Below are 23,072 nucleotides of genomic sequence, written 5' to 3' on the forward strand. Positions count from 1 at the left end.
TTTTCAGTTTTTCAGATGTTTTTTAATAAATGTGCTTTGTTCTGAAAAAGTAGTGACATAAAAGACAACAGAAATGCAAATACACATTTTCTTCATTTTCTTCTCCAGCACCTTAAAAATGAGAGATCTCTTGCACATGCATAATTTTCAAATATTTCATAACCTAGAAATATTCTTCTTGAACCAAAGCCAAATATACAACAACTCCTGATACCTCCATTTTATTGTTCAGGGAGGTGTAAGTATTTATGTAAATCCCACTTTCTTCCTCCACCACAATCTACTGTCCCTTGTGGAAAAAAATAATACAAACCAAAACAAAAAAGGAAAAAAAATCCCAAACAAACAAACCACAAAACCAAACCACCAATGAACTCACTTCAGGTATTTAGAATGATAGTCAAGAAAACCAAGCTGTTATGATTCCCAGGTCCCTAACCCACAGTGTTGTCACAAACCTGTCAAAAAGGTGTAAAGTTTGAATGTTAGTATTTTAAACCATTTTGGGGGAGGAAAAAATCTTAATCTGAATTGCCTTTTTTTTTTTGGTATTAATCACAAACCAATTTACATTAGTCAATGCCAAAATATATGTTTTGTGAATCAGGACTCTTGTATGTCTAAACATAATTCTTTTTTTCATCAAAATATAATTGTTCGGTCTGTATTACTATATCATTTAGATTGAATAACAAATTTGAATCAGGTATTTAGGAATGCTTTAAATTCAAGAAGAGACACAAAAAGCTTATGTTAAAAAATACAGCACCATAGTCCAGACCACATTTGAGCGTAAGCTAGACCAATGCTGATTACTCTATGCAGGAAGTAGTATAAAAGAAAAACAGGTAGGTCAAGGTGTGACAGTTTCAGTGCAAAATTCAATGGAAGGAGTAAGTTTCATTTTCGTAGCAACCACTGTAAAATCCACACTACAACTTCAGTTTATCTGGTAACTTCTGTATTATAACTACCAAATGTCAGATTAATATGGTGCATTTCCTCACAACCACCTGTGAAACTATATTAGTATTTTTTACCAATTTGCTGAAGTTGGACTTAAAACCATGACGTGGCACCTAGTTCAATTCATTTATTAGGCACTTACATATAAATTTAACAGCCTAACATTCAAATCTGAAAATTCTGGCCATCATTTTTAAATGGAGGGAAATCTAAGCTAAACTCACAATGAATCCTCCTTTATTTTAACCACTGAACAGAATTGTTTTTTCTTGCAAAAACCCAGAGATTCACAAGTTAAAATAGATGTAAAAATAGATGTAATAGATGTAAAAATAGATGTTCCATCTCCTTCCAGTGCAGACCAGTTTTCAGTCAGCTATGGAGTTTTTATTTAACTGAACAGAAGATTTCTGGGTCCTAATAAGCAAACAAATGGTGTATGTTAACTTCACATGTGTGGTCTTAATACATGGCTTTATGCAAAAATGTATATCCTTGAAAAACTTGTACGATTATGTTCCTTTTTACAAAATCAGTCTGTAGTTACCAGAAAACTTAAGAGGTCTACAAACAAGGACAATTCAAGAAAAAGTTGTTTGTTTTTAAATGCATAAATAATTTACTTTAAAACATGACAAAACCCACCCCATCCCCAAAAAAACACAGTTGGAAGTGAATACAGAACACCATAATTGGGGAAATACTGATATATGTTAGTGCTTGTACACTCATAAAATTGCAAAAACATATTCCAGCTCTGAAGTGAAACATAATTGTCTAGACGTACCATACTTCTCTGGGGGGAAAAGCCTCTTCAGAAATCTCATGTCTAACTGCTATTAATGCAGTGAAATTACACATTATGTATAACTACGGATGAATATATTCCAGTATTTTGGTGTTATCTCAAGAGGGCTGCAATAAACATAAAATCGAATGTGCAAGCATTATAGTTTCTCCAGCCCAGGCTTAACCAGAGTGAAACAAATTTTGGAAAAAAAAGTTTTGCTCCACGATTAGAGAAGGGACATTTGTAACCAAGTGTCTTAACCTATCTGCACATTTAATTAAAGTGCAAATTATTTTTTCCTACATATACTTCTCAAAGCCCACCAACTCCAGTGCCTTAAGCTCAACCACATTGAGTTAAAATACTGAAACAACATTTAACAAATTAAATAGAATTCACACTTCACAGCACTAAAGAAAAGAATGGTACCTTTCTGGAAAAAAATTAGTGACACAAACCTAAAGAAAGTAACAGCAATTTATGCTATGACATGAGTCATTTGCATAAAACTTGTATTTTTTTCACTTTCATACAAGAATAAATTTTAAAATTCAAAAGTAGAAAAAAATAGCAAACTCTGTAAACCTTTGCATTTTCTTTATGCAAACCATTTTTGTGTGTTGAGCCCATGTTAGTATAGCAAAATTAGTTAAGCAAGAGGTTTGAAAGGGCATTTCAACAACTACATTAACTTAGAAGCAATATAGGATCTTCTAGCTCATAGAAAGGAATTGAACTAGACTGGCTTTCTCCAGAGTCTGAGTCATAAGGAGCATCAGGCAGCTCCATAAAACCGTAAGCTAGCTGTTCGTCTTCTGTATCTGATCGAACATAGCAGGAAGTGTTGGAATACTCCTCATCCTCTATACTGTTGAAATCCTGTGGGATATACAACATTCCTGGGTAGTTCCTGCTAACTAAGTCACTGGTGGTTTGCAGGGAAGTTTTTCTAAATGCCATCAGGTGCATGTGAGAAAACTTAGAATACTTGAAGCGTTTAAAACCCAAGGACTCTATGGCAATTTTCCAGCTTTTCATCATCATAGCCCGGCGATTCTGGTGAGATGAATCAGGAGTTATTACAAGCAATAAGCCATTTAATACGAGAAGTTCATGTGCCTTCTTGCAGCATATCCATCGTTGATAGGGTGATGGAAAGTAAGAAAGGAGGAGTGAGAAAACGACGACATGGAACAGTTCTCCAGGTAGAGAATCAATGGGATTTTTCAGTTGCTTAAGAAAGGCATCTATAGCATCTTGTGCCAGTTGGAGAGGTTGCTGAATTTGAAGATTTAGGAAGTCACATTTGTATACGCTCTGGTGGAATAACAAAAACAGAAAACCAAGCACCAAGGTTAGTTTAAAGAGCAAATACAACCAAGACCCACAGAAAAATCAGTGACCTCTCAGTTCCCTTGAGGAAATGTCAAGCCTGCTGAACATTCCTCTTACTATTAAATCAAACAATCTAAAAGAAAAATTTAACACACATGCAAAATTTTAGATGTGCAGTATTTTACTAGAGATTTGATAGCTGAGAACTGTTAATATAAAAAAATATTTAGCTCAAATAGAAAAAGTATCAATTCAGCTATCTCAAAAATGATTTAAGAACTCACATAAGCCTACACTGCTTTTTTTTTTTCCAGGTGCTGAAAGCTTTTGTAGGTTTCTATAAACCTGAAATGAGCAATTAGAAACTAAATTTGAGACCTCAGTATTTTCTACCAGTTCTTTAAAAAGAATCCAAGGAACTTAGTAGTTTGGTCACTTGGAAAAAAGTGTCATTCTTTACTAGTACAGAAATAAAGAATGGTGAGGCAATATCCATTATAAAATTACAGAACACTGACTGCTTTGCAGCAGTGATATAGGTACATGTTTTAACACGCTGTAAATGCAAAGTGTAGTGGTAAACATTTGGGCAATTATCAAAATAAGGTAAGGACTACAAATCATTGTACACTCAAGCTGTCAAAGACAGGAAATGACAGCACAATACAACATACAGAAGAGTAAATTCTTAGCATCCTTAATCACAAAGGACTCAAAAATTAAAGCATGCTATTTAGTGAATTTAAGTTTTGACTTAATTTATGTCATCAAAACCTGGGACTGACTTTTCATAAAAATGTATTAAAATGTATGAAGATATAAAGTTTTGAACTGATAGCAAAAAAATTTTTTATTAATGCCTAGAGAATGTGCAGTGAATGACACTAAACAGGTAAGTGAATGTGAAAGCAGACACAAAACACTCTGTGGAGCACATCTGAAAGGTTACACCTGCTGCATTTTAATACCATGAAAATATCTGTAATGTGTTTTATGAAACAATATTAAAAAAAGATTACTAGAACACTATTGCAGAGGTGTTCATTAAGGAACTGATATGCACAATTGTTTCCAAGTACAAGATAATGTAATTTCTTTATATACGTAAAGAAAAAATGTAATTTGGTTATATAAAATCACAATCTGTTCTGAGAGTGAGCAGAAAATTAGAAAAAGTAATCAATGTTCAAAAAAATCTGAGATTTATTTTTCATTAGCTTTAATCTTGGCCTTCAATATGTTAAAATCAAGAAAAAGATTTGCATTATGTGGCTACAACCAAGAAATTTTAATTGCAATCATTATACTTGCAGGGCTGTATTACATTTCCTTGTAATACTTAGAATAGGAAATTAACAGTAGCAATTTCATGCTATCTTCTATTAAGTTTTAAAAGAAGCATTTTGAAAACTAATTGTTCAGAGTGACATGCCAACTTTACTTAGAACTTCAAAACTTCAAAGACTTAAAAAGTTAGTCGTTACACAAATACAGTTGAAAAAACAATTTAGACTGTAAGTATTTCTGAGTAGTGGAGAAATACAAAGCAGTTATGCAGAAATAATGTTAAAGACAGTTTCAAGACTAAAGTATGTTTCGAGTGGACTCGGAATTCTGTAGGCACTTTTAGGACAAAAATGCCGCTAAACTGGAGTTTGCTATTAAACTCTAGATAGGGAAGTCTTGAACTGATGTTAAAGTCCTCACAGATACTGAAAGAGAAGTCATATCTCCGTGCATCTGCTGACATTTAGGAACACAATCCTACTTATGTGAATAATTTTCACATATATTTCACAAAATATTCTGAGTTGGAAGGGACTCTCAAGGATCATTGAGATATATATTCTGATTTTTAATTCCAGTACGCTTCCAAACTCTTTTTTTTTGTCTCAGACTGTATTTACTCCAATACAACATCTGCTGTATATGCAGCATGTTTTGCAGCAGTATGAAATTTTATTTGGATTTTCCCAAAGTGAAGATTCTCCCTTCATTTCAGTCTTTTCTTTTTTTTTTTTGTAGACAAATTAAACTCCTCTAAGAAAACAACCACTGATTCTGGACTATCTGTGTTTTAGGCAAAATGTTTGAAGGAATAGCCAAGAAAGACTCTGGGTTGTGTCAGATTACCCCAGCCTCAGTTTCCCTCCTCCTAGTTTCTAATACTGCATGTTTCCCTCAGTGTACCTTACACCAAGACACTGGAAATAGGTACACACTGCCTAGCTAAAAGAAATATTAATCTTTTCTTGGTGCAGTTCCCCGCTCACTCTCAAAACTCAAAACCTTTTAATGGAAATATATTTCCATATTCATATATCTACAGTTTACATTCCTTGTACACAAAACAGATGCTAACATTTTGAAGACATTAATCCATTTGTTACGTAATTAACATTCCAGTTCCTCTCCTAGTATTTCCACAATTATATCCTTCTTATTCCTCAAATTAACTGAATTATTTTACTCAACTGCTTAGTCTATATCCAAAGCATTTCTATATGCAAAAAGTGGATTAATCTATTTTTATTAAAGAAGAAATTATTTAACCCTCTACACAATATTATTCAAGACACCGACTCTGTAAGAAGACACTGTACTTAAACGTGTTTAAAGGGTACTTTGGCATCTTGCCTAAGAGATCTGCTAAATCAGAAAATGTTACCAGTTCTTCTATTCTCAGCTTCTACCACAAGTTATCAGATCAATTTTTCAGGTCAGAAGATGATATTAACTACTGTAGCAAACTTCTAGCTATTATTTAAAAAAATCTTAAATGAGTCCATGCAACTGCTGGCCTAAATATAAATTTATTCAGGAGGTTATGGTGCTGATGCAGCTCATAGTAGAGTCATCTTCAAAACATCAGGGCTTATTAATTCTGTTTTGGAGGTAGGCCTAAGCTTATTCTAGTACATGTATTTGACTGTGCGAACTGTACTCCATGTCACTCCAAGAACACTTGCTACTAGGTTTCAAGGTGCCCTGAACACGCCAAAGTACCCAAAAGAATGGAGTAAGTTTGTCAGCCTGAGAGAGGCCTCACAGTAAATATGTGTGTAGCTACATGTACAGTCGCACTCTGGGAAGCTCCTATCATGAAGCTATAGTACTATGTCAGATGACAAGAAATCAATTATCATTCCCTTGTACTGGGAGAGAGTCTAAAGAACTGGTTAGTACATAGAAATTGCGTATGTTCCTCCATTAGCTCCACAGAAGTTACCTTTCTGAGGCTTTTCCAACAATAGTTTTGGTCACTGTACACTTAAATTTATTTTCATGAAAAAAAATGTAGCTTTCTTATGAAAACAGAACGATAGACTAGATAGAAAAATATTAACTATGCATACCCAAAAATTAATGGTTAGGTTCAAACGATATAACTTTAGGTGCATAGGCTCCCATTACAGTCACTGGAGAACTAGTCAATACAAAATCCAATTCATCTCACCATCAAACACCAGACATTTAGCTTTCACTATTTTTAATAGATCTCCACTAACTGTAATAAGAACTTAAAACTTGAGATGAGACACTGAGGATCTATGTATCTTAGCTGGAAATTCACTTGCCATGTATTACCATTTTGGATGCCAGTGGCGGCTATTTCAGTGGCCTGTGTCTCTCGTACATGCTGTGCCATGCCCAACAGCCCTATGCAGATGTCCTACAGCCTCTGAAGTGGTGGAAGGCAAGAACATTTGGGCAACTGATGCCTATTTTTCAAATTAGGCAAGATGGAGTCCACTTGAAGTTTGTGTTTTCCATGAAACTAATATTGAACTGCTTTTAAAAGCACTTAATCACTCAGATTTTTAAATAACATCTTTCAGTATCTCTAAGCATATACACAAAATACAAATTAGGTGTTAGTGGACTAAATGTGGTAGCCACAACAAAATGCCACACATTACACATGTAAACCACACTGCAGCAAATAAGAGAACACGGCTTTCAAGGTAACTGTGTTATTTTACGTGTACACTTCTTCTCACCTCTCCACTTCTAAAGAGGATTACCTTAGGCCACAGATTTTAATTGAGTCTGATTTTAAACTGTAAGTGGTCAAAGTGTGTATAGTCAAAGGCTTTTCTGTTTTCTGTCAGAAATGTATATCTGTGTCTTTTTCATTTTTATTCCACTTCATCATTTTGCTTGGTTGATAAATGTGATTAGCGCTGACAAAAGTTGGGTCAAGAGCAGAAGACAGAAAGAACATATGATTACAGCAGAATTAATGCATTTGAGAACCTTACTACGTAGAGAAAATGAAGCAACTTACTCCATATGTGCTGATAAATTTGTCCTCTGGATTGTGAAAGTTCAATAATATTACTAGCAATAAATAGAAATGCTCCCTTACAGTGCACTTCTGATTACTAAAGCTCCCCAGAAAAACTCACCAAATACAGTCACTGATCATTTCCTTCCGTCAGCAAATGCAGCTTCTGAGAGGTTCTTGCCTAAGTGTAAGCCTACTGAAGTTTTATTTATGCCTTTTAAAATGCAAGGACATATCTGAAATACCATTAAAAAAAAGACGGCTACTAAAATTTTCCAATTTTAAGATTAATAACACCATTATAAAGGCAAAGCTCTTGAAAAAAATATTTTTAAAAGAAAACACAACTAGGGTTTAGAGCCTGTTCATGGGAAAGGATGTAGTAGGAGTGCCACCATTCCTATTATAGCACAGATATTTAGAAAACATAGTTAAGTATTAAATATACTTTTTTCATAGTAATTTTGAGACATTCTAAAAATCTTTATATTAAATTCGGCAAACGTTACATACCTCAACAGCTGGAACAATGTCTATGCCAACTGTCAGAAATTCTTCAAACTTCAGAAATGGATTAAAGCAGCTACCAACATCAAGTAATCTGATCTTTCCCAAGGAGTGAAGGAACCTAAGAAGCAGCAAGAATCCAGTTTTATCAAATGTTATTTTTAAAACTATATTCTCAATTACAATTTCAGATAGCTAATGCAAAAAATTCTCACAGAACACCATAGCAGTGACTAATAGAAGTGAATGTCTTACTTCAATTGCTGAGATACCTAAAGAACCAAGCTCCCTCAGTAAAAGCAGTTGGTGTTCAATCAGAAGTCTTGTTCAGAGCAGCTGTAATATTATTCACTTGTGTACTTGTAGTAAGTAAATAAAAAGGCAAATTGTGTGTCCACTAGACAGGCTTTCTCTTATTGTTTTGTGTTTCTCACTTACCTTTTTTGTGGTATTTGTTGGTGTTGAAGTCATATTAGACACCAGAGTTAAAACTGCAGGAGTTGAAAAGGGAAACTGGCAACACTATGAACTACATAGTTGACAATTCCATTTTAAAGGGCATCTGAAGTCAAGTGGCATAATTGGTTTAATGAAGACAAGAAAACACATTCCAAGGTAAAAAACCCAACAACTATAAATGAAAGCATTTAGTTACTCCTTGCAAATTTAAAACAATATTTTATTTGTTTTATGTTAGCTAATTTTTTTTTAACAAATGACTGCTGGAGGTTCACTCCAATTCTGTTCTCAATGGATGCTGTGAAAGAGCTAAATCAGTCCATGCAGAGTCACAAACATAAAAACTAGCTATTCAAGTTGTAGGGAAGTTATTCTAAACATTTAAATGAAATGAAGTATCTCCTCAAAACTACTGGGGGGGAAAAAGTCTATTCCATGCCATGCAATCAATTTTCTTTTTGAGAATCCAAAAGGTTTTTAATGAGAAACAGTCAAAAACAGCCATCTAGTTTAGGAAAGAAGTTCCTAAATCAGAGTACTTCTGAACTACTCTAAAATGAAGATTTATCCTGTAAGAATTCTGGAGAACATCTGCCACTGTGTGATAACCCTATTCAAGGTGAAATTATAAATAAGAAGGCCAATATCTGTAATGCTAAACACTGAAATATGCTATCAAACAACAAAGGTAAAAAAAAAAAGGGGAGGGGGGATTAACTTGAGAAATCATTACTTACTCCTTAGACTGATAAAAAGAAGTTGACATACTGCTAAAGACACTTTAATAGACAATGGTGTTCCAGAATGCTACAGAGATGCACACATACCCTTTCAAAACTTCATGGGAACTGAAAAACGACAAACAAAAACCCCACACTGAATAACTGGCCCATCATCTTCTCAAACAGATTCCAAAACTTACTGAGTAAAAAAAACAGAGAGGTGATCAGAAAGAAAACAGCAGACTGAAGAAACAAGAAGAGGATATTCTTGTACTGTCTGGTAGAAGCCCCCATTACAGCACAGCAGAAAATATGCTGCAGGTTGGCAAATGAGATTTGCCTTCTCTTTGGAAGCTCTGATGTCACCTATGACCAAATGCAAAACCAATCTGAAATGCCTTTATGAAGATAAAAGACACCATTGTTCTTTTCTTGAAGCTAAATACATAGTTTAAGAAAAAAAAACAAAGATGTGTGGCAACTTTTGAGGATAGTGACTGCTGACTTACCTCTGAAAGCATTCTTACCTTCTAAAGGATAGCCTCCTTTACCAAGGCCCAGAGTAACATTCCTGGTCTTCAAGTTTGCAACAACAGGCATTTTTTTCATGACTAAGGCAGTTACTACCATATATAATGTAGCATCAGGTAACATCAATGCACCTGTACAGAAGTACTGGCAATCAGCGGTCTTGTCATCGTTTAAAGGTTTTGCCTTGTCCTGATACTTATCTAACCTGATATGCTGCACTCTTGAAAGAATTAGAATGTTGCACTCAGTTATCATGAATATTAAGGACTCAGCTGTTACATATCCTACAATCAAAGACACATTTTTTATTTTCCTTGCATTCTGAATTTAGAGACCCTTGCTGCTTATTCTTTCCTTGCAATTGCAAAAAACCAGTAAATGCTGGAGTTAAACAATTCTGTTCCAGTCCACATGTACAGACTCTACACTCACCTGTTCTATAAAGCACAACTTGATGACTGCATCCACATAATTAAAAAAAAAAAGAAAAAAAAATATACAGCACTACTACTACTACCAGCCAACAGTTTGAGCTCTTTCTATTAGATCATTTACAGGGCTGCATCTAAAAAATTTCCATGATGATTTGTAACATATTAGAACATCCAAGCTCCATTAATAGAGGCAAACAAAGTCACAGCTTTCACAGGGACTTCATGGAGAAGAGAACGGTAATAAACCTTCCAGTAAGCAAATGTTGTTTTTTGCTTCAAGTTTCTGTAGCCAAAACCAATTGTCATCTCCATAATATCACTTGTCATGTTTCTGGGAAAGAGTCAGTCCTAGAGAGGGAGATAACTTCAAAAAACTTTCAGAAACAGATCTGCAGGGCCAGTGGAGTCCAACCAAGCCATGGCAGTACTTATAGCAACAACAAAGCAGTAAGGAATACTGCAGGAAAAAAAAGCCTTTAAGCAACAATAAAGAAATCTAGGCTCTCTGGGCTCCTTCCAGACTCCCAGTCACCTCCCAGAGAGAGGATGTTGGAGAAGCAAGAGAAAACATCTTGCTGCATTTGGCAGAATAATAACGCCAAGTTTAAGTATTTTGCTTCTATATGGAAGAGAAGACATCCAGGACTCACTTCTCTCAAAATACCACCACGACCAAGGCAAACAATGCAAAAATTATCTTTAAGTTAAAACTGCAAACATTACCAAGCTACTCCGTAAGTCAGTACCGAGTGTGATTTCAGAATGGAGATGACAGCAACAATGTTTCCAAGCTTTGATAACAATAACACTGTAATCTGTGCAACAGGAATTTGCATAGTGTTGAGGCAGATCCTAGTGGCCATAAATCACAAATGTGGACTGAGGTCAAGTAGTGTCTTTTCCCATATAAGGGTAGTACGAGATTTCTCAGACCAGCATATCTCCTTGTCTATCAGATGGAGACACTAATGGCAGATTCTCACCCATTCAAACACAAAAATGTATGCCTTTATATGCCTGTGCTCTATATGAGAGTCCAATATGGTAACAACAAATCAACAGACACGTGGGACCACAGCAAACATAACGAGAGGGAACATGGCTTTACCGTGCAGAGATAACTTCCCATAAAAAGGAGAAACAGACTCTAGAGATCTAAACATTTTCCTTTAAAGTGTTCAATGAAATAGAACAAAATTAAGCCGCACAACCCAGAACCATCTAATTTCCAGAAGAGCCCACTTCACCTATGGTTGAGTGAAGAAATTCACGATGATGTATTCTGTCTTCCTATTTACAAAACCTGCATTCTTTGCTGCAGCATTATTTTTGACTGCTTAAAGGGGGACACTACTTCACACTACTCCAGCATTGGAGCACATTTCTGGAAACCTAAAACTCTGTATTCCAAACTAAGCAGAAGCCAGAACCTCCCGTCTACACTAATGGACAACTAAGACATTTGATACGGGGCAAATTCACCCTGGTAAGTGTGTCACATCTAAGGAGTCCTGTAGTCCATGTTCAATATATAAATATACTTTGAAACCACAAAAGTAGCAGATTCAGATGCTCGCTTGTGTCTTGACTTCCTGTTGCTTGTCAGGTTTTGCTGTCTCTTGGAATACTGGTACAATGAATGACTTAGTAGCAATCCTCAGACTGTCAGTTATCAGTAGGAGCAGGATACTAATTAGGTGCTTGAAATAATTTTGAAACTATTAAGAAGCACTTAGATTCTGTTACCAAACATACACAAAGAGCAAGGACCACTGATTCCGGTGGTCTGAAGATCACTAGTTCAGATACCTGCTTTTCAGAACTGTAACTCAAGTCAGATTCCTCAGTGAAACTGTAACTGTAATCTACATGACAATCACTGACCCCATGAGTCACTGACGTTGTTAGAAATGTACTCTTGCTGAATTCATTGTTAATCACCCTTCAATGTCCTGTTTCCTAATGATTTTCAGTCAAGGCAACATTAAAAACATGGGAACTACTTTGCCACTACAAGCAATCTCCAAGCATATCTTGAATCCAAAGTTCTTTAATGTAGGTAGCAATGTGCAGGTAGAAAACCAAAATGTGAACAGTCAAACATCAGAAACTGGTAAAGAAGGAGACATAACCTGGAAAATGAGTGCATTTTAAATACATCCCACACTTGTTCAGTTTAAAAACTTGTCCCTGCCCACGGCAGGGTGATAGGAACTAGATGATCTTTAAGGTCCCTTCCAAATCTAACAGATCTATGATTCTAACTTGATTGAAAGGACTGCAGCTCTTGATTATTAGCCCACTTAAAAATGCATCTATTATTCAACTAAGTGCTATGTACAGGTAAGTAACATTTTCTCTTGGAAGTAGATAAAAAGAGAACAATTACATGACCATAAGAAAAGTCACCTAATCTCTGACACAATTCACTTCAAGTGCTGATGTCCTAGTTTACAGTTTTAAGTTACTCTACTATTTATCAAGGATGGGATGGGGAAACAGTTCAGAAGCCCTATGCCGCTGCCAGAAGAGCAGAACCAAAATATACATCAGGTTCTGAGTGGTAACACTGGGAGACCTCAAATCTTTCATAACATCCACATATAAAGATATCCAATGGGAAGGTCTGTCTTGCTGAGACACACATGAAAGAAGGAATGTACCATCAGAGGTCAAATCAGCATCTGAGAAGAATCCATACCAAAAAGCAAGACTGCTCAATTTGACAGAAAAAGAATAGAAACAATACTCAAAAAGAAAACAAAGGAGGGGCTGATTTATTAAAGGGAGGAGCTGTTAACCAGCAGATAATAGCCACTTTTATCTTGCAAGATTGAGTCACTTTGATGTTCAGCTTCACAACAGACGCAGTTGTAATGTTAGAGACATTAAAATGCCTCTAATCACATGTAGAGAACTCATTCTGGGATGGAAGGAAGTACTGTGGACAATACCTTACTTTTCATATAGACGGAAGAAAAAAAAGAACTGCTCACATTAGTTGTTTCTGAGAGAACTCATCAATTTTATTCTGGCAAAGAGGTGAGCAACATGAGCAACTAGAACTGGGTTCATCAAAGTAGCTGACTGACTTTCTGATCTGCAGCAAACTTTGTGCTTCTGGTTCCTACAATATTTCCCACCATCACCTTTAAGAGCTGAGTGCCTGAGTGCCTACTTCTCTCCAGTTCTCCCAGCATCTTTTTTTACTAGATGGTGAACTTTTATTACCAAGCTAGCTTTGCTCCTTACCAAGTACAGGACAGTCTCTCTATAATAATTTGTCAGTACAGGGAAATTCAGGAAGACTTCTTACCTGGTTTTAATACTACTTGAGAGAGGATTATATATGGAAGGAAAAAATTATTGTCTTTATACTTACCAGAGTAAAACAAAAGAGTCACAGACTTAGTCATAACTATAGACAAACTCACAACTCCTATTTGTACTATTACATGATTGGAATGTAGATTAGACCACTTATACCTTGTTGATTTAAGGTCTGTACAGCTACTAAAAACCTTACTATCATTTGTTGCTTACTCAGGTAAGTATTATAAAACTTGCCTTGCCAAGAATGTCTTTATGGGTGTATATATTTTTTAAAGTTTTGAGAATGAAAATAAAAATAATCATCACTCGCTATATTAACAAATACTTTTAAAATAAGTTACAAAATTTCTCTATAACTACTTTCTATACACACTAGTCAGAACAAAAGGGAAGGCTACAGACTACTTGTAGCAAGAAGGAATTCGGGTGAAGTCAGCTCTGCAACAGCCACTATTAACTGTAGAAAGTATGAAGACAGAGTTCATGCAAAGAGAGCGTTAATGCTTTTTGACAATGCCTCCTACTGGAAGATAAACGAGCTTTAAGTAGTGCATGATCATCAAACCTATTGATTTAAACAAACATGAGAGACACAAAAAATACCAGTTCCTAAGGACAAACATGTGCTTATAATAACATCAGCAACTTGTTCATTCTTTTCCTAGCTGATACTACATCTACCTTCAAGTAAGTGCTGATCACAGAAGACATGCTACAATAATGAGAAAAAAAATCTCTTTACACAACAGAACAAAAACCCAGTACTGCGGGCAGTTCTAAGAACTGGTCTATAAAGAATAAAACAAGTCATAAGTGTAGCATATACAGACTCTATACTTATGCTTTCATTATTTAGTTGTATTTGCAAAATATGATTTTTTTCCCATCACACATGGAATAGCCACAAACATGACCCTATTATTTAGGAAAAAATAACAGAGGGTGAGACTTCACTGAAATAATACAGTTAGCCTTGAACACCAAAAATAAAATTCTTACTTGAGTGAAGGTCATAAACATAATTAAAACTGTTGTTAGGAAAATACCTCAAGGATACTACAACTTTTGCAGAGCCAGTCATCAGAAAGCTAGCACATTAAAAGTTAACGGTTGTAATTCAAAATTGCTTTTGAAGTATATAATTGGAATCAAGAGTTTCTCTGCAATTATTTATGAAGAGAAAGTTTTAAGTACTCTGATATTTACATTTGGCACTTAGTACTTACATAAGCAATTGACTTTTCAACAGTGCTGAACAGCCATTAGATTCTAACTTAATTAACATCTCCCTTATTTCACCTCAAGGTTTAATATAAATTGCATTGCACACCAATGACATACTAAAGTGAAACTGCTCTAGCACTTAAATGCAGATGACTAAGTTGTCATTCTCAAACATTTTTTTATGGCATCCACCAAAATATACTACAACATAAGTAGTTCTTGAAATGTATATATTCACATGAAAATGCCCTTTCTTAACTATTAAAAACACATCAGACTGATCTAATGAGTTATGGGGAAAAATGTCAGGGTAAATTTTAAAACTCACAAAGGGGGAAAAAGTCTAGAAAACAAATAAAACTTACTCCTCTGTCATAGTTTCATGATTTGTCAAGCCAAAGTTTGGCAAAGGATCTTCAATCTTGGGAGTCTGAGGAACATTTAAAGCTGGAGTGGTCTTAGAAGCAAGAAGGGCTCTTTTTTCATCTTTCTCAAGTGCTTTTCTTTTTCCACCGTTCTGAAAATATTCTCGGCATACACTGAAAAAACAAAAAGAAAAATTCCCCAGGAAAACTGAATGCTCTTTTTGGTCATTACTATAGGTAACACACAAACCAAAGGTTTAAGAGATACAAGTGCTGTCAGCTTTTAAACAAATCTGGGTTTTACTGCAACTTTGGTAAACCAGCTTTAGAAAGGATGTGATACACCCAACAACACATCTGAAGTCCAGTGGTGAGTTTTTGTATTTTTTTCCCCTCAAATTAGGCTGTAAGTCACAGTTGAGTAAACAGATTCAAGATGGTTTTATCTGGATGGACCTTTAAGCAAGACAGCAGAAGTCTTGTCAGAACATCACCAGAGGATAAACTGCAGCTGTCACCTGAGCACCACAGTTATCCACTATGGTGTGAAGAGTTATTAAGTAGCTCTCTGTAAACACAGAGGACTTTGAAAAATCTGTGTCTTGTCAGGCACATAATATGAGAGAAAAGAAACACAATCCAGGGTTATGGGCTGACTTACATCCACCAGTTTTCAATTTTAATTGAGTTTGCCTGGGCATTTTTTGTTTTTAACTAACAGATATCTGCAGTAGCTGTATCATTGTGGAAGACTTATTTTAGCTTTCAGTTTTCCCTCATATTTAATTATTTTTCTTATAGGAATTGGAACAAAATAAACTAGCCATACTTGGAAGAGAAATGTTAGCCAGTTTTAAGAAATTAACATTACCAAAAAAGTTAAATTACACCTGCATACTTCAACCAGTAGTCAGCATTAGGGCATGAGAAGCAAGCATTTTGTTCGAGAAACTGAATTTCATCCAAAAAAACAGAACTAGAACTGGTAACAATTTGTTGCTGTGCAATTAAAAAGCCTGACTCTCCCTTCACAATGCAGTATTTTTAATTAGATGTGCCAGCCAAGTATCTGCATGGAAAGTTTAACAGAAATAGTACTTGTCTGAATAATGTTTTCCGAACAACCCACTTTTGTGATGCTTTCTTGAAATTCATTCCATTTTCCTCTAACAAAGCTGTAGAGGTTTGAAGGAAACATTCCAGAAAACATAAATTCAAGCGTAGTATAGTAATATCTTATACAAAGCAGATTCAAGATAACGGTATTTCAGATCATAAATTCAGGAATGGACATGTTGGTATAATGCTGCATTTAAATCACAAATTGCGACAAGGACTTGGAATACATAGGCCTTATCCAAAGTTTTTATGGTATTTTAGGCACCAAATATACACTATATAAGATGTGAAGGATAAAAAAAAAAGTCATTGGAGTGGAGTTGAGTTTCTTAGATGGAAACATACACAATCAGACAGGTATAGACAGAAGTCATTTAACTCCAAGACAGGTAGGAAAGAAGCACCTTGAATCAGAAATGTATAACCACAGAATCAGTAAGGTTGGAAAGGACCACAGTGAGTCATGCGGTCCTACATCCCTGCTCAAGCAGGATCATCCTAGAGGACATTGCACAGGATCGTGTCCAGACAGTTCTTGAATATCTCCAGTGAGGGAGACTCCATGACCTCTCTGGGCAGCACAGTCACTCCCACAGTAAAGAAGTTCTTCCTCATATTCAGGTGGAACTTCCTGTGTGTCAGTTTCTGTCCATTGCCTCTTGTCCTATTGCTCAGCCCCACCAACAAGAGCCTGGCTCCGTCCTCCTGACACCCTCCCTTCAGATAAAGACATTGATGAGGTCCCATCTCAGTCGTCTCTTCTCAAGGCTGAATAGGCCCAGCTCCCTCAGCCTTTCCTCAAAAGAGAGATGCTCCCGTTCAGGCTGCAATACTACCAGACATATAGACTGTAAAACCATACCAACTCCATCCATTAGAGATTGCACATACGGAAAGACAACAATTCTAAAATCAACAAAGTTAAAGCAGAAGGAGCCAGTCACTTAACTTAGCAGGAAAGAGAGTTAAAAAAAATCAATAAGCAAAAGAGAACCAAAGAAAAACACTTGAATTACTGCTGGTATGCTAATTAAAGTGTATTTTACACTATATTGGATTATTTATTTATAAGCATGTGATCAATTTAGAACTATTTAGTTCTGTGTGCAATTTAGTCAAAAAAATGAAACTTGGAAAGAAATATATTTTTCCTCAATTTGTCAGCTATTGGTACCGCTTCGTTAGCACCTTCCAGTCTCTTTATTTTTATTCCAAGTCTTTTCCTTATTACATCTCTTAAAACATCCAGAATCAATGGCAGTTTAAGTAGTGTTATACTGCCATTGATGCTGACATATAAACCACAACACAGTTCACAACCTTGGGAGAATGTATTGCTTTTTTTCCTCCACTATTCATGTTATCAACCTTTTAACTCTCTAGAAGCTGGTAAGCTGCCCAGCTTAACACTTAGTGAGCTGTTGCACAGGAAAACCACCTACTCATAAAGTACAGTATAAATTCCTCTTGTCACTGACAAGGCATTGTTTCCTCATTTTTGGTACTGATGCAAATCAGTACTTTTTCCATCCTTCTACCCCTGCCTATCATGTCAACTGAGTTCTCATAATTCTGTATTCTTCTCAACTGACCTTCCTCATCTGCACATAAGACACTGCCAGAGTCAACCACATGGAGAAGCATCTTCTACTCCTTGGTTTTCCCTGGTGGACAGAGGGCAAGAGCCACAGGAAGGCCCAAGAATGGATACAATTCTTCATGTTCAGATTCTAGTCTGCATACCACTGCAGTACCACAAAGTACAAAAAAAACCCCAGCCAAATCCACCTATCCAAACAAAGAAAAACCCAGGTCACAATGCACTTCATAACCACTGAGGCTTATCTCCCTTTTATGCTTTTCTGAAGGCACAGTGATTCTGGCATGATCTGGCATGTTGCCCTTTTGGCTCCTGAGCCTTCAGAGGAGCCGCCTATGTACTCCCCTTGTGGAACTGAACCACACACCCACTTTGGGGTAACAGTGAGCATGTGAGCAGGCACTGTGCTAGTAGCTAACCAGAAGTAATGCACTCCGTAGTTTACCCCACAGTAACTTGTTGATGTAGTCACATGTTTAACTTCATGGCCTTTAAAATCTGTCATTGGTCACTGGTTTTGAGTATACGGTTATATAAGATTCTGCATTTAATAACTGTCTCGAGTAATGAACACAGCATCTCAATTATCTACAAAGAGAAAATTAAGGAATCTATTTTATAATTCTGAGAACTGACATGGCTCCATTTTTAACTGACATTTAAATATTCAGTCTTTGATGACACAATATTAGGTCTACAATTAACATACCTGCTTGTGAAGAATTGTGCAATGTAAATGCTCCCTGAGCTGACACTTGCTACAGTTCACACAAAATGTGAAAAAAGTATTTCAGGTCTAAACTGTTTTAAGTTTGCTGGCAGAGATTCAGGTCAGGTTTCTGGGTGAAGTGTGCAGTTCATGTTGTTGCTTTAAAAAAGAAACAAAAACCCCAAACCTGTGTATTTCCTCAATGAAACTTGTTTTCCGTAGTTCAAATCTCAAACGGTAAATAACCTGTTCAAGCTGAGCCCCCTGCTCTGCCATGTGGGCTGGACACGTAAAGGAGGTCTCAGTTAAAGCCAATATGAATACATAATATTGTGTTAATACTCTCCAGCAAGAAAAGAGAAGCTTAGTTTTCAAAAAGAGTGATGACCAAACCTAAGCATTTCAACAGAATATATAAAGAAAAAAATGAGGGCGCCATTTCCAAAAAACACTATATGAAATTTAAAAGCCGTGACAGAATTGGTAATTAGCTCTTCTAAATTAAATTAAATTAAACTAAATTAAATGGAGTGGTCAACTTTTATCATGGTAAAAGGTAGTTTCTGATAGCTGTAATCAGTGCTTGAGGATTTCAAGCACTCAGTTTTACTGGCTAACTGACACAGTCCATCTCTTTCCTTCTGCTTTATAATGAGGAAAAGGTAAGCTTGATTCATGTTCCTTACCATATTTACTAACCAAAACCTAACACTGAAGATGACTTTCAGTGAGGACACAGAGAAATAACAAACTTCCCTTCAGAGCTGAAGGAAAGTCTGGACTTCCCATCATGGTTTCTGCCTGCAAAACATTTCTCCCCTCCTCCCACACGCTGAGGAACAAATTTATAAATGTCAACTGTCAGAGCTGCTAGCACGAAAAAAATAAAATTGCAAATGCTTCTACAGGTTTAACCCATCCACCTCCCAACATCCAAAGTGAAGTAAGGGAGTGTCAATTGCCCTTGTACACATTAATCATATAAGAGCAGAAGTTTCCTTTGGACTGGAAAATATTTTGCGATTGTCATGCACACCCAGCTTCAGGCTAAGGAAATCCAGTATTCAGCATAGGTGAGAGCAGTAGGTTTCTCAATGTAAAGTGTTATAACTTTTTATCAGTATAATTATATTTTTTTAAACTTCAAGTTGAGAAACTTGTATACAATACATTTTTCCATTTTGGTTTTGATACTTGGTCTCAGTTCTAGGGTTTTGAGACATTTTCTTTTTGAGAAATGCAACTAGATCTGTAATCAGATGTTTCTCTGGTGGTGTGTCCACCCCAAGCCAGTTTCTGGAGGAAGTATCTTTTATTATGAGAGGATTCGAAGCATTTGAAAATAGCCAGCAGTTATCATATGATCATTGCTCTAATTAGCTCTAGTGTTCAACAAATAGATTTGGTTTAGTCAGAACAAAACAGTCATAGAATATCCTAACTTGGAAGGCATCCACAAGGATCACTTAAGTCCAACTCCCGGCCCAGCACCGGATAGCCCCAAGAACCACACCATGTGCCTGAGAGTATTGTCCAAATGCTTCTTGAACTCTGGCAGGCTTGGTGCTGTGACCACTTCCTAGGGAGCCTGTTCTAGCACCCAACCACCCTCTGGGTGAAAAATCTTTCCCTAGTATCCAACTGAAAACTCCCCTGACATTCCCTCAGGTGCTGTCACTGGTCATCACAGAGATCAGTGCCTGTCTCTCCTCTTGCTTCACAAGGAAGTTGTAGACTGCCATGAGGTCTCCCTTCAGTCTCTTCTCCTCCAGGCTGAACAGACGAAGTGACTTCAGCTGCTCATCTGCTTCCCCTCAAGGCCCTTTACCATCTTCATTGCCCTCCTTTGGATGCTCTCCAACAGCTTTATATCTTTCCTATATTGTGGCTCCCAAAAATGCACACAATATTCAAGGTGAGGCCGCACCAGTGCAGAGCAGAGCAGGACAATCCCTTCCCTTAACTGACTGGCGGCCTGATGCCGTCCAGGACACAGTTGGCCCTCCTGGCTGCCAGGGCACTGCTGACTCATCTTCAACTTGCCATTGACCAGGACCTCCAGGTCCCTTTCTGCAGTGCTGCTCTCCAGTCTCTAGTTCCCCAGTCTGTACATACATCTAGGATTGCCCCATCCCAGGTGCAGAATCCAGCACTTGTCTTTGTTAAACCTCATACAGTTGGTGATTTCCCAGCCCTCTAATTGTCACGGTCTCTCTGAAGGGCCTCTCTTCCTTCAAGGGAGTCAACACCTCCTCCCAATTTAGCATCTGTACACCATATCTGTAAACTACAGTATCACCGGCAAACAATGTGTTTCACAGCAAAAATTAAGACTGTCATACAAATGTGAACACTGAACACTGTCTTTTCCTATTTTGAATGGTTTCCCTCCTCCTGTTTATGCCACCTCCCTCTTAATTCCATTCTCTTGAAAGTGAATTGTTTGAATAACCACATTCATCAAAAAACCTAAAACAGTGTTTAAGGGGCTTGCAAACATTCATTCATCCAATCTTCCAAACCAAAGATGATCAGCTTTCCTAGCAGAGACCTGTTATTCTCAAAGATCCTGTATGAGATTACTTAGCCTTCCCCCCTTCTGAGATTACTTAGCCTTCCCCCCTTCTTTTGACTAGACAGCTCCAGTTTCTAGAAAAGAACTCTAAGGCTTTTGTGGAAAAAATTAGAAGATTTTTCATAATTTCTTTATCATTCTTGGAGTTGAGCTGCTGTTTGTTATTTTTTAAGTGCAGTGGCCAAGGTGATATTTTGTCTAAGAGCAAAGCTAAATAAAGCCAGAGCAATACTTTACATATCTTGTTGACAATCTCATCCATACTCTCCAGTATGATATTTGCCTTTATTGCAAAAGCATCCCATGAATGCTTCATATTCAGTTTGGGGCCTGCTACAGAATCCAACCAATTATTCCATGGCCTGTATTTCTACAGCTGATAATGTTTAATATAGTTGATAATATTTAGTATAGTTAACAACAGTGCTAATTTTAATTCTGCTCTTAGAGTGACAATTCCTTTCTCTTTGCAAATTTACAAATTTAATAAATAAACTTTATTCTAGCAGACTTCTAATAAAAGTATTGATTAGTTATGGATACAGAGCAGACACTAACAGACTCCTTCTCAGTAAATCACATTTTAAGATAAGCTCCTCACATCTATTCTCTGTAAATTCTTCCAAACAGTTCTGCACTCACCTGACACTAATTTCAACAGAACCATATTTCTTTGCTCATGAAACAGTCAAAAGAGTTTTTTGAAAAAAATATAGGTCTAGATAATGTTTTGTCATGATAGCAAAGAATAAACTCTGCACTTCTAACTATTTAAAAAAACAGTCAAGTCAACACAAGTCTTAACACTGATGCAAAAGCAACAGAAAGAAGCAAACCTGCTGGTCTAGCTTATTTTGTTCTAACTAGAACCAGAATAGGCTGGCATTCACTGTCCACACAAACGTTCATCAGCCTACCTATGCCAGCAAAAATTAAGAGTTAGGACAATTAGTTTGGGTAAGCACCATCTTACCCTACCTCAGGGTTTTTCTTCATTTTGTGTTGCAATACAAATGAAAGAGAATCAGAAGTGTTAATTTGCAAATACCATTTGCTATTTGCAATTTTCTAAATATATAAAAAGAAAGGAAGGAAAGAACAGTTGAGTGTTGCTCAGGCTTTTTACACCACTGCTCAGGAGATAGCTAGAAAGACTTTTGAAAGGAGAACTCGGCAACAAAACTGTTATTCTTGATCCTGAGAAGTACACGTAGCTTCTCTAGTTGTTATTCTGCACTCTCTGATTTATTTTATCAGATGCTAAGAGAATATGAGGAAAATGAAGGAAAGAAAAAAACCCACAAAGTCTTTTGTGCCCCTTTTTTTTTTTACTAGTGGTAAAAACACTTCTCAGTTTCAGATCTCTGAAAAGATATTCCTTCAAATTAAAAAAAACCTCAGTCTCTCCTTTCTTCAGCAGGGATACACTGGTGGTTCCAAATTATTTTCAGCATTCCAGTCCCAAATTAAAATTCATCTAATATAAAACAGCTATCTTCCTGCCGTCATGGTGACACAGTAATAAGCATTGAGCAAAAGCTTTCGCTGAAGTCTCATGTAAGTTCTTTTGCGTGCAATTATGCACTCAGGCACAAGGAAGAGTAACAACAAGGGGACCTGCCACCTGTCTGGCACACCTCTTGGCCCTGTGAGAAGGAACAAAATATTGCAGAACACTAAGTCAATCTGGTATGTTCTGGTATTTAGCAACCCAGGCCTCGGTTTATGCTGAGACACACAGAAATGAAAAATACCCCTCTCTTTCTGCTGATGTAAAAAATCCTGACCCCTTGACTTCGCAAACTGAAGTTACACACTTTATCTGAAGCTTTATACTAAGACAGAGCATTTTAGTGTCTCTTAATGGGTGAATTCTCTTCCTTATACAAGCTCAGGCTGCAAGGCCCAAACTGGACACTTATTTAAATGTTTACTTTGTAAATGATCTATAACAGAAACCAAGTAAGAGCCCAAAACCTTCAATACACAGGCCATCAGCTGTCCTCCCCTGTCCACAAAGAACATTATGCTGTCCTACAGGGTAACTGACAAGCTTGCCACAAGCTGAGGGAATATTGCTTACCTGAAATTAAAGTGCACACAGCCCTACTGAAA

General features: G+C 36.6%; 1 protein-coding gene across 1 annotated transcript in view; it reads right to left on the bottom strand.

Moving 5' to 3' along the window:
* Window positions 1-23,072, bottom strand: part of BMT2 (base methyltransferase of 25S rRNA 2 homolog) — a 36,342-nt gene continuing 13,270 nt past the window's right edge. Inside the window, exons 3-5 of the mRNA XM_027682209.1 lie at window positions 14,955-15,128; window positions 7,893-8,007; window positions 1-3,073 (exon numbers count right to left, since the gene is read on the bottom strand). Coding sequence (XP_027538010.1) covers window positions 2,444-3,073; window positions 7,893-8,007; window positions 14,955-15,128 — 919 coding nt within the window. The 3' untranslated portion in view covers window positions 1-2,443. The remainder of the gene's footprint in view (window positions 3,074-7,892; window positions 8,008-14,954; window positions 15,129-23,072) is intronic.

The sequence above is a fragment of the Neopelma chrysocephalum genome, unplaced genomic scaffold (genome assembly GCF_003984885.1).
Source record: "Neopelma chrysocephalum unplaced genomic scaffold, ASM398488v2 Primary Assembly neopelma1_62, whole genome shotgun sequence".
Taxonomy (NCBI): Eukaryota; Metazoa; Chordata; class Aves; order Passeriformes; family Pipridae; genus Neopelma; species Neopelma chrysocephalum.